This window comes from Channa argus, chromosome 7, assembly GCF_033026475.1.
Source record: "Channa argus isolate prfri chromosome 7, Channa argus male v1.0, whole genome shotgun sequence".
Taxonomy (NCBI): Eukaryota; Metazoa; Chordata; class Actinopteri; order Anabantiformes; family Channidae; genus Channa; species Channa argus.
The window spans coordinates 21,194,631-21,207,646 of NC_090203.1; the positions used below are offsets into that span (position 1 = coordinate 21,194,631).

The 13,016-nt window shown below is 40.8% G+C and overlaps 1 protein-coding gene across 1 annotated transcript; it reads right to left on the reverse strand.

The window, feature by feature from the left end:
* Positions 1-1,727: 1,727 nt before the first annotated feature.
* prdm13 (PR domain containing 13) lies at positions 1,728-8,236 on the reverse strand. Its single transcript, XM_067511896.1, has 4 exons — positions 7,932-8,236; positions 6,428-6,559; positions 6,205-6,325; positions 1,728-4,303 (listed from the first exon to the last, which is right to left on the reverse strand). The coding sequence occupies exons 1-4, from the start codon at positions 8,097-8,099 to the stop codon at positions 2,817-2,819; spliced, it is 1,908 nt and encodes a 635-aa protein (XP_067367997.1). The 5' UTR covers positions 8,100-8,236; the 3' UTR covers positions 1,728-2,816.
* Positions 8,237-13,016: the final 4,780 nt, after the last annotated feature.

Here is a 13,016-nt window from a genome sequence, read left to right on the forward strand (position 1 = left end):
AAAACCTGTCCTGAATCTTAAATATTTTTTACGTAATTACAGCTTCTTGGGTCATTACACCCTCAAACTTTCTGGCTATTTCCAGGATCACATGGACATTGTATGACTGACAGTGTTGTTCCACACTACCTTTTCCCATATTCATTACTTTTAATATTTGTGTGTCCCCTGTTATACAAAAAGTATTTTTGACCTGTTTTAATATATAATAATAGTTATCCTGCAACCATACAACTTCAGATTTAACCGTATTATATTATTTTGTACCATATCACTGGAATGTCTCCATTTGTTTTCTCTCTAGCTTGTTGTGTGAAGAGGCGGCAGTTTGATTGGGCAGTGCAGCAGAAGTGCGTGAAAAGCAGGCGCTGAAATGCCTGCTGGAGTTCACTATACGCAAACATAATGTGGCAGACCCCCACCCCCTCCCATTCAAAACTCCTGCTTTAATGATTGAAAAAACTGCAAAGGCTTGTAGGAATGCAAAGAAACCGGAAATGCTGGCATTTTATAAAAGACACACATTCCATGTGATACCCCAGGAATTTCAATATTCATATTTTAAATTAGTTTAAATACCATCTCAAGAATTTCCCTTTTTTGATGAGTTCTTATAGGGACATTTGAAAAACTATAAATCTTTTCCAACTTTCAGATCCAACATTTTCAAGGATCATTTTTAAATATTTGGACAAGAATCTGCACTCATTTTTGTTGGTGTAAGATTATTTTTTTCTAAGCATGTTTCAGTAGAGCTACATGTATTTTTGATTTGATGTATTTTGACTCAGTTCTGTTTTTAAAGTGTCCTGACAATTATTTTCTCACGTTAAATGGGACAACACAGTAAACACTATTGGAAATTATCCAAGTATATTTACTTGAGTAAGTTCTTGCGTTTTTTGTGCTTTGACTTCAAATGAGAGACTGCCTTTTTCTTTTGTTCTACATAATCATTAGCTATTTAATTAACACTAAAACACATGATTAGCTGATAAAAAAAATTCTTCATCAAGAAAAATGCGATATAACACTCGTGTGTGATTATTTGCCCAAAATGCTCATCGTTTTTCTTCTACTTAAAATACAATTTGCCAACACTATTCCCATACTTTTAGTATGACTTTTAAACTTGACACAGACATCATAATATTTCAACATTAAAGTATTCGTAATTATATTTAAGTGACCAAATATCTCAAATAAAAAACACTTTAGTTTGATTGGTGTAAGGGATGATGATATGTATATTTAATTTGTTTAGTTTAACTAAACCAAGTAAACAAATGAATTACATCATTACATATTAGCAATTTACACAACTAAATAATAAATTAAACTAGAAAAAAATAAACTACCACTCAGCTATGCACATATTATTATTATTATATTTTTCATATTATTATTGTTGTTGTTGTTGTATTTTGTAGATTTCATTAGGTGTGGATTTACAACGCTTTACTTGAAAACGTTAGTGTCTCAGTCATCAATTACCACTAATTACAGTGTAACAAGAAATACAACTAGGGACGGAGAAAAACGTTTTTTATTCTTTCTTTAAACGATTATTTTTTACTCCCTATATGTGCACCTCGTCTATCAGTCAAATAGCATTTGAAGACTAAAGCGCTAAGTAGATTTTTTGCGGTTGTGGATGTTAATACGGAAAAACATGTACAGAAAAAGACACTTCTTTTGGATATTTTAAATTAAATTTATTTAAAAACAAAAACAACGACTTTCAATCAACAGGGGGTCAAATATTGTCCTCTTAGACAATATCACTTATAAACAAACATATACAACACTTTTCCACTGACATGTGAAATATCATACTTAACAATTCTTTACATAAGCTATAACTTCAATTAATACATCTTCTTTCTTTAGAAGTAATTCCTTAAATAAACTGCGCGCTGCGGCTGGGTGCTTCTTTAAGAACAGCGTGCCTCGGCCAAAAAGAAATAATAAAGAAAAAGTGCAAATGTAAGTACAGAGTGTTATCCAGTGAGGCGCAGGAGGACAGAGCTCTAATAAACACATCAAAACAAGTTTGATTGCAATTGCTTTGCGCGTTTGTTGAAATTAAATGCCCATTGCTGTTTTTAAAGTGCAACTGACGGTTCATAAAGATTTGGAGGGGGACGTTTGACCGTGGTGTGCGATTTTTATTCACATTAAAAAAATAGAAACAACTAAAAGAGTTATTTTCTTTTGCAGCTAAGATATTCCCGAGAATATAACCGGTCTGAATGAATGTAGTGCTCTTATTAAACTAGACCTTTCATGGCTTTTGCATATCGTCCTCAGAGGAACAACACACGGTTCTGTTATCTTTTTTACAATGCAGAAATGTGGACGAACTTAGTAAAGTCATTTAGTTTCATCGTCAGTTTCACTTTTCTCAAAGCGACTGAAAATGTCTCTAACTGACGTTGCTTCATTGTTGTTGTTTGTTGCTGGTTTTGTGTGCAGTTGTTTTGCTGCTTTTGTTGTGTCTGTGTTTTGAAATCAGCAGATGAAGACAGATTTCTCAGTTTGCATCAATAAATATGACAACAATAGTGGTGATTTGCATTTGAAACAAAGGAAAATATCTGCAACAACCCTGGCGGACTTTGATTTAAACATGGTTAGGAAGTCATGCCAAATCCCAAAGGCCACGGATTTTTGTGTTTTTCTTTTCTGACACAGTTGAAGTGTCCTTCGACAAGACACTGAATATTTTTACCAGTCTGAATACTGCACCTCAGTAAATGCCATGTTTGCTTGTGTACACATTGTATGGCCATATTCTCTATGGGCATGGAAACATCTCAGTCATTATTTTTGCTCGACTCTTGGTCGCTCTGGTCGTCAGTAAAGCACACATCCACATCACTGTCATTGTCGCTCTTTTGCTCTGCGTCCTCAAACAGGCCGCCCGGTTTGTCGTCCAGTTTCTTGACGGTCTGCCCGGGGTGTCTAGACTTGACGTGCCTCTCCAGGTCCCGCCTCCGCACCAGCACCTTGCCGCAGAAATCGCACCTGTATGGCGTGTTTCCCTCAGCGTGGAGACGGATGTGTTTGTTCAGATTGCTGGGGTCTCCAAAGGGCCTGAAGCACACTTTGCATTTGAGCGGTTTGTAACCCGTGTGAGTCCTCATGTGAATTTTCAGGCCGTATTTCCTGGAGTAAAGCTTGCCGCAGTACAGGCACAAGTGTCCCTTTTTCGGTTTGCCAGATCCTGGGTTACTGGCGCTCCCGGCGGGCATTGAGTCCAGCCTCGTCCGGTTCTTCTCCACTGCGATTTCAGACAGCTGTTGCGTGTGCATGGCGATCTCCCGGTCAATATTGGTGATCGAGCCCAGGTCTTGGCTCAGTGAGGGCGCACCAAAGTAGGACATGGACTCTGGGTACTTGAGAAGGTTGCTGAAATGGAACTTGAGCGGATAGTAAGGTGAGCTGTATAGGAGCTCCCCGTTATAGACAGTGAAGGGCATGAGTGGGATGTTACACTCTCCACCGTAGGTTTTGACGCCGTCAAAGTGAGGGAGAGAAAATCTTTCAAAATGGAGTCCAGGGGGCATCTGGGGGTAACGTGACGGGGACAGGCCAGAATGCATTCGACTCTCTACATGCTTAAAAGCTGATGTCTCCTCGACGTGGGGCAGTAACGGGAAACCACGTATAGCGTTTGTGCACGGCACGATTGGAGATGTGGAGTCCACAATTGCAGGTGCGCATTTGGGAGGATGGTTCCCCCCTCCATTCAGAGTTTCGCCCACATTGCGAATTGGTTTCATGTTCCCAAGGAGTTTGTTGAATCCCAGGCCGCTCAGCTTTGCATTGGCTTCCTCTCTGGAGTCCGTGCCGGGGACTTTGGAGACGCCAGTTGGTTTGAAGGCAGAGCGCACACCCGGGTGGAAGCCCATGCTGCTCAGCACAGATGATGTGGCGCCGAGGCCAAGGAGATGTCCCTGGTTTCTGGCAGTGGTGACGCTCATGTCGAGGGCCCGGTCCTGCTCCTCAGAGCTACTTTTCTTTGACAGCCCCGCTTTGTTTGGAAATGGCGAGGAGGACACTGCCCGCCTGCCAGAGTCTGAGATGGAGGAGTTACTGTGACCGCTCCTGGGAGATGTGGATGTGTTGGGGATGTCCCCGGACTTCGGGGACCTGTTGAAGGTCTCAATGCCCCTGGTCTGCTCGCTGTTCACAAACCCCCGCCCGTTGCTCAGCGCGCAGTGAAAGTGGACGTGGGCCTTCAGTGTATTCGGATATTTGAATATTCTCCAACAGTACCAGCAGATGTAACGCTCCTCACCTACAGAGAAAACAGCAAACATGACATTAATGATGAGATCGAAATGCATCATTAAATCACAAAACAGAGCCCGAAAAAAGTAAACACAAATGACATGACAACAGAATATTCCCATGCGTGAAATGCAGGCTTCGTGCTTAAAATGAAAATAACAGGTTTGGCAACCTGTTGAGAAACGACCCCTGAGCGCCAGCTTGAACAATGGATTCATATATCCTATAATAACCGCACATATCGTACATATATTGAATACATGTTGTATGAATTTTGTTATGTAAAAACATAAAATATAATTTTTCTCTTGAAAATGGCCGCTTTGTTGCATTTAGCCTGAAATTTTAATTTGGGCCTAATGGATAGGATCCGGTTTTTAAGGTCTGGTGCCAAATGGTAACACCCAGGGATCCATCTTAATGGCCCCAGCCGGCCACTCGGGGGTTAACTTAGATGTAATGATTTTGTAATCTTTATACGGCCCATTGTTTATGATAGCCATCAAAAGAGCAAACGCCCTGCCCAATCTGGCGCTCAGAACCCGATGCATTGAATGCTGCGCTTTCCCTCTCTGTGCTCTTTCCCGTGGAAGTGACAGCAGCTGTTGCTTGAAATCGCAAGTCTCCAGAAACAATAGTGTCGGCCCATCTGTTAACGCCTAATAATGGGAGCGAGCGTATGTCCAGGAGCGCACACGGTGTGTAGGGCCGGAGAATCGGGGCAATATACACCCCACATTAAAGTTAGCATTCATTAGACCACAATACCTTAACGCACCCACCTAATTGACCGTGAAGCACTTGTTTTTGAATTTATTTGCTTTTGAATACATGAATATTAATGACGCGATGACATTTGTTAACCTCCGTCTCCTGACTGATTCAGCAGCCTCTTCTTCTTCCACGGTCGCTGGAACACGTCAGTTTCTGCTTTTAATTGCTTTTCTATTCTGTGTTTCAAGTACTGTAATCGCAGTCTTATATTTTTCCACTTTACTCAAGTTTCATGTCATTTTAAGCTGCGCCGTTCTGCTTTTACACTAATTCGATTTGTTAAAATGGCCTTCCAGCTCCACATAAAACCTGTAATCCAAGATCATCTCTTGAAGGGATTCCCCGCTGAGCTTTTTTTAATGGATTAGTTCCTGCTAAACTGGTGTTGTGGCAGGATTACACTTTAATCCACAAGCACAAACGCTAAATTATTATTACCAGCCCAAACACACAGATTAAAAATCCAAACACAGGCTGAAAATTAGTCTTAATCAGACAGGAAATTATTACATATTCCCAACGGAAACAATTAAGTTGGTATTTTTGTTCAATATGTGATTATCAGTAAAGCCTGCACCAAATAATTACAGGGAGAAGCATCATCTGCCTCGAAATACCAAGCTAATATTTGCTGTTAGTCCTCTGAAAAAAACAAGATCGTCCTTTTCTCAAACGAAAATTTGCAATCATGACTGATTCTTTAACCATTTAATCTTTACTTCGGTGCGTGTGTTGTATGTGTGTGTGTGTGTGTGTGTGTTAGTGTGCTTGGCATTGTACATCTATAGCCTTAATTAATTAATGACAAAAGTAAATAGACTGCCTGAGGAAAAAACAACATCCCATTGACTTCCATCTGTCAGCGAAGGAGGAGCTATTGGCATTTAACTGTGTATTGATGGACCTCTCAACATCTCGACGACACTGTCAGTCTATTTCGTTATTATTATTATTATTATTATTATTATTATTATTATTATTATTATTATTATTATTATTATTATTACTATCGCATGTCAGATTTCCTGCTTCTTTCTGCGCTTTAAAAGTCAGAGCTTGAATTTTATTATGTTAACAACAAAGGTCGTTTGGGTTAACCTCCCCCCTCCGGACATTATCAACAGTCTGATTTACCTTTCTCGTCGTGCGTGGGAGTGGCTGTGGTGGGAATGTCGTACCACTGAGCCAGCGCGTTGGAGTACCAAACACTCAGCTCCTCACCTGCAGGGATTTCTCTCAGCACACGGTAAAAAATCTGAAAACAAACAGAAAAGAGAAGGGGATCAGAAAAGAATGGCCTTAACTGAAAAAATAAATAAAAAAAAAAACTAGTGGGTTTACGTGTAAGAAAAGTCACCTGTCCGCCAGGTAAATCCGAGACAGCTTCCAGGTTTTGCTCTTGGCTGTTTCGGGCAGCGCGGATGAATCCGATCCAGTCTGGCACGGGACAGCCCGACTCGTCCACAAACTCCCCTCGCACCAAGCGAATCTAAGAAAGCGAAACCGTAAAAATGAGCATAAACGTCACAGTTGAGTGTTTAGCATGATTCATATGAACATAAGTCACAAAACACTAAATTATTTAAAACGAAATCCTACTTAAGTAAAAACATTTGCCTTTTTTTTTTAGTGTTTTTCCCCAAAGGTTAGTTATTCACGTTCTCCCTTATTACTTATATTGTTTGCTTTGTTTTAATTAGATCATATTTTATACAACATTTTTTGTGTAAAATATTATCTCTCAAAACCTGGTCACGCATGACTGCTGCGGTCATGCGTGACCAGAAACGCGTTTAGTGCGTCTTTAGCCGCTCTGCTGATAATTTACTGAAGAGAATGACACACGGGCCTAATTGAGATGATATGGGAAACGAATTTGAGGAGTGTCGGAGCGTTTCTAAACTGTTCAAGAACATTAAGATCGAAGCTTGACATTTGACACAGAGATTGCACCTGATGATCGCGCGCAGCCCCGGGGCCACGCATTTAGACGCATCAGTCACATCCTCTGACAGGTCCAACAACAACAGGGTGCGTTTAAAATATACCTAAAGTTTTGTAGTTTTTTTTTTTAATTTTCTGAATCTTCGCTTTTTGCATTTGTTTTTTTCACACCCCAATGCTGTTCATCTCAATAACATCAGACCGATAATCTTAATGCAGTTTGTTTGGTGTGATCTTTTATCATTGTTATGGTTATTAATGATTTTTTTCGTAACCCCAGGCAGCGGCCCGGGCCTCAGTGGCATCTTTCTATGGCCGGATTGCATTAAAATTAAACGCCTCATCGACAGCGGCAGTGAAATTTGAGGCGGCTGAGGGCATGAAGCCCCACACAGCAGACCCAGGCCGCCCATTAGGCCGGTTAGAAGCACAGACTGACAAGTCGGGCCACTAATGGTGCTCAATTATTTCCAACGTGACAGGCCAAACCAATTAATAACTGAGGGCCCGATTGAGTTTGACAGTGCAGCTTTGAAATCCAAATCCAACCTGCTTGGTTTTAGATTGGGTATTTGTATTTTCTCGCTTAAATTTTAAGACACTGAAAAATGGGAGACATTTGGGAGGCTAATTGACAAAAGCGGTGACATAAATTTTGCCCACAAAAACTTGAGAAAATGATTTTAAAATAGTTTTTGTTGGAATTTCGAATCAGTATTGGTAATAAATACATATCAAAACAAATTTTAAATTGATATAACCTTTATTCGAAGCTTTAAAATGCTAATTAACATTTCATTTATTTAGATATTAATTCATATTTCAAATTAAGACGGATTTTAAAAACAAACATAAAATCAAACCTATAACTTCAAGATAGACACGGTTAAAGAAAAGTTTCCGCAAGTTGAGCTCACCTTTTTTTTGGGTCCAACTTCTTTACGGTCCGACACGTACTTCCCCAGTTTGAAGATCCCCGGTACCGGTCCAATCCGGAGCCCGGCCGGGATGCTACAGTCCGCAAACACACTGATGGTGGTGGACGCCCGGGTGGGTTGCATGGCGTGGGGTGAGATCAGAACCATGAAGACTGATGGAGACCGAGTGGGAGAGTGCAGGGAAGGAAGAGGAGGAGGAGAGAGGATGTGGACCGGCCGATATCCGCCCTTAAAGTGAGGCGGTGGCGTTATGCTCTCCGGCTTTTCTAGTGATGGTGCAGGCAAGGTAACCCCCCCCCCACACCCCTACCCCCACCCTACCACACTATCCACGCACACACACACCGGCCTCTCCAGTTCAGGATGCAAGTGTTTATCGAGGGGGGCGGTGTGTGCAGAGAGGTGAAGCTGTGCTATAGCCCGCTAAGGTAGTTTAAAGTGGGGGAGGAGAGAAGAGAGGAGGGAGCGGTCCTGGGTTTGCAGCAGCGTGTAGGGGTGTGTGAGAGTGAGTGTGAGAGAGTTGGGCTCTCTCAGCAGCTGTGAGGAGAGGGAAAACGGGCCGGCCTGATCACATGGAGACTTTCCCTCACCCCTCCGCATAATGAATTGCTCCAAAACGGTCAAGAGACACAAAGGGCCAGGCGACCTTCCCATCCCCAAAATCCAATTTGTCAAGGGCAGAGAAAAGAGGGTGCAGAATCAAAGGTCCAGAGCGACCATTAATCCTCAGCATGTGGCTTTGTATTCTAGACAGTTCCGATATTTTAACTGACAAATCCACTGTATAATTTCTCCATAAATCCTCACCCTTTTCCATTCTCTCCTTTCAAGCCAGGTTTTGGAAATCAGTGGCTACTTTAAATCTACTTGGATGGCATTCTTGGGGTTTTATATACTTCAAAGCTTCTTTATTCTCCCTCCTCCTTTGTGTTCTTAGATTAACAAAAGGAGCAGAAAAGTTTAGAGGACTTGTTAACTTCTATTGACTCTCGGCGTGTGCCGGGTTGCGAACAGGCAGGTACTGAAAAGGGAGAACCACCAGCAGGAAGAGAGAATAATAAGAAAAAAACCTCGAAAATAATCATCATCATTTTCCCAACACACACACACACTTGTGGTTTTCTTGTCTCGTCTTCCTCATTCAACACAGTTTATTCTTCTGTGAGATTGTACAAGGACAAGAAACAAAAATCGCAACTCCACATTTTATTTGATAAGATTTTTCTTAATAGTAGTGCAATTTTGCTTTTTTGAAAGTTTTGGTTTTCAATTTTCTATTTTAGGGAAAATGCATTGACTTGAAGAGACGTTTTCCTGTAAAGTTAACCACACAATGAAATAAAACAAGACACTTTTCACACTGTTGCTGCAAAGATCCTGCAGCAATATTTGGTTTATAGATAATAAGAAGTGCATGAGAAGAAAATTGATCTTAAAATGTACATTTTCTAGAATGTGGATTCAGAAAAATCCAACGACATAATGAAAGAGATAGAAAATATTGTTAACAAACGACTGATGTTTATTTACTGAACATGTGTCTTAAGCGATTAGTTGATGGATTGGTTGATTGAATTTGGTATAAAAAAAAACATGAAATGCATAATACACTGATGTCCTGTGGGAAAAAAACATGTATCTCACGCTGGGTAAAAATGGAGACACAGTCGAATGCGTACTTCAAGACATTTTTAACGAAGAACTTGATCATCGTTCATGTAATCATTTGCTTCTGAATAACTAAATGATTCATGTAACGCTATCCAACAATGGCATGTTTGGAACATGTGCCTCTGTGTGCAGCAGGTTGGTGGAACATTTTTTTCATGCTGACGTGAACACAGAATGCTGATTTCTATACTTTTGTTTTCAAGAATGAATGAATCAAATAAACAATAAATTAGCAAAGGTAAAACATCAACAGAGCACAACTTACAATTTTGGTCAATGCTTCAATGTCATCATATTTTATCTGAGATGTACCTTTTTTTGCACCGCACAAAAATCTAAACAGGTCAGGTACTATACACATTAATCTGTGTGTGTGTCTGCAGGCATGTCGTGTTGCTGCCCCCCCCCTCCTCTCTCTCTCTCTTTCCTCCCTGCGCTCCTCTACAGTCAAAGAGCCTGAACGACACGCGAACAATCTCATCAATAGGCGCAATGTTTGCGCCCGGCTGTGCGGAGGGGTTATTTATTAACGCCTCGCCATTTGCGACTGGTTCCCATCCACCCCTGTGCTGCTTTAAAGACCCGCACTTCTCCACAGTGAAATTAATTATTCTCCGAGGAAGGGGAAGAAAGAGCGAAGACGTTTCCTTTCTGTTTGCCGAGAAGTCGCTGGGGTGAATCCCCGCTCCACTGTGCGCACTGAAACCCTGAAGAGCAGTCAAAAGGCTCGGTGTCAGAGTAAAAGCAGTGTTGGGAGCAAATGGGATGGAAAATTAAATGAAATTAAATGGCTTGACCGGCGGTATTATGCCTCCTCCTTTTTTTAAAAATAAAAAGACACATTAATTACATGGCTGGATCTTTGTTCTGGGACAATATTGCAGAGTCAATCAACAGCATTCTGCGAGTGCGCTTCAGTTAAACGAACTCCGCATCTCTTTAATGGACCTAAATAACGACTTGAAAAGAATCGGACTTCAGAAGAGGTGGGAGACGTTTTTATGGGCGCCTCTGCCTGGCTCTAGCCAGCCTTTTTTGGATTTTAACTGTCTAAACGTTGGGGATCTGATTTCACTGGTTGGCTATTAATGAGCCATGAATATAGAGGAACAACCTGTCTGCAAAGCAACGCGGTAAATACACAGAGCAATGCCCCACCAGGGATCTCCATTCATGCTCTCTGGCTATACTTCATGGGTGCCAAGGGTTCACCACCACCTCTCTTGGACTGGTTTCAATGGCCTACCATTTAGGACCCCTCTGAGCTAAGAAGAAAACACATTTTTTATGTCGACCCATAAACTTTGTTTGGTTCCATTCAGCAGACCCCAATCATTGTCCCACTTAGCAATGTGGCCTATTTCTCACAGATTCCCACGTCTACGAAGTGACTTAGTCTAAATCAATGTATTTCTACATACAAGCCTTTAATTTCTGCAACTCTCACATTCATTTGGTCACTTTTTTAATTATAAAAAAAAAGCACATACATTTAAAAAAATAAGAACACTGAAATCCTCGTGGTGTTCTGGACACACTCGGCTCTGTGCAAGAAAAGAATCGGAACTTGTTATTCCCTTCAGACCTGAGCCCGCCCTCAAACGAAGAGAAAAAAAGCCAGACACATTGTGTATCACTTTCTTCTGCTTTCTCCTCGTCTCCTACAACAACCCACCGCTCTGTCGAAGGGTTTATTTTCTGAGAAACCTGGGGAAAGATGCAAGCTGCTCCAAGGACAAACCAGCTGCCTTAATGCGGGTGGGACATTAGCGACGCTTTTGAATAGTAATTATGCTTGTATGGGACTCCCACCAGATGACATGATTGGGATTTTAACCCAGACTAACATTCAAACTCGCATTAGAGAGGAGCCGAATAAACGGCACCTGATTCAGCGCAGTTCATGCGTGATTTCTTTCAAAATGCCCCCCCCCCCACACACACACAAAAAAAGGGGGGCTGCCCCATTTCGGTATTCAAAGTCTCTAAAGTTTTTGCGCTGAGCTTTTTCAGGCCACATTTCCCTGACTTAAACTCACTTTGTCTCGCATGAGAAGACGCGGATAAAAGCGTGTGAAGTTGTGTGAATTGATATGTTTCGGTGTACCTTATAAATTCATACCTTTTCTCACTCGAGCGCCTCAGAAAGAAAGTGTCACTCACGCCGATTCTCTCTGCTGTCCAACGCATTTAGCAGGAGATCTATTTGAGAAGTTCATTCCTAGGCAAATGTATGCAGACAGGGCTTTTCGTGAATAGAGCAGCGTGTCACCCGACCCTAATTGGGATTTAGCCACCCAAAGCATATGCACACAGTGACAGAATATCAAAGGTTTCAAAGAAAGTCACAACTTTTGCCCTTCTTGGTGAATATAAGGAGTTTTTCCCTCCGCTCCGGGTAAAAACTGCATTTTTCTCATGGGATGAAGGTTAGTGACCTAATTGGCTGTGCGGTGTGTTTTTACAAACTAAAAGTCTGAGCAAAACAACCATAATGCCAAAGAGCATGTTTAAAGACATGCAACCTTGACTTCCTTACATATTCGAAGGAGGGTAGACATTTTAGCTAAAGTCATGGTTATTATCGGAGCAAACATTTGAATAATTTTCATACACTTTTTTTAGCTGAATTTTCTGTAGTTTTTGTATAGTATTTTAAAAATTATTAATATTATTATATTTAATTATTATTATTATTATTATCATTTGATCCGTCTTTTTTATAGCAGCGTGGCATTTGTTCATTCTAACAGTGTCATTTATTCATTAATTTATTTACTGATTCATGTAGGCAATTATGACCACTATACTGTAAAATGCACTCGTCTTTTTCCTCGCATGGCTTATTCCACGCTGAAACGAAGCACCATGGAGAGCTCCGCATTCCACACATATGTGTGTTCGCGCACACACATGCACACACACACACACACACACATTCAAGCACAGACAGCAGCCTATAGCCGACAGATTATATAATTACAATTATAAAATGTTAATTAATTCCATCCCTTTATATGAATGAAAAGTGCCTTTAATTCCTTAAACCTTAATGCATGGGCGTATTTATTTAGCTGCATGCATCCTTCAGTCCTTCAGGATTTACATTAGTAATTCGCTGTAACGAAATGTAATCTGGTGACGTGATCGTCTTGCGGCTCCTCATTATATTTCCCTCTGACAGTTCTAGGTTCAAACTAATTGTCTCCTGCCTGGTCGGGTGGGATGAGCTTCTGGAAACAGTGTCCTAGATAAATATTGATTATTTTTATATATTTATATATTTTTTATATATTTTTTTTATTTATTTATTATTTTTCATTAAAAATAATTAATAATGCAACGGCAGGGCTTTAAGTTTAATTTTAGTGAATTTAGCTTGTTTAAAAAAAA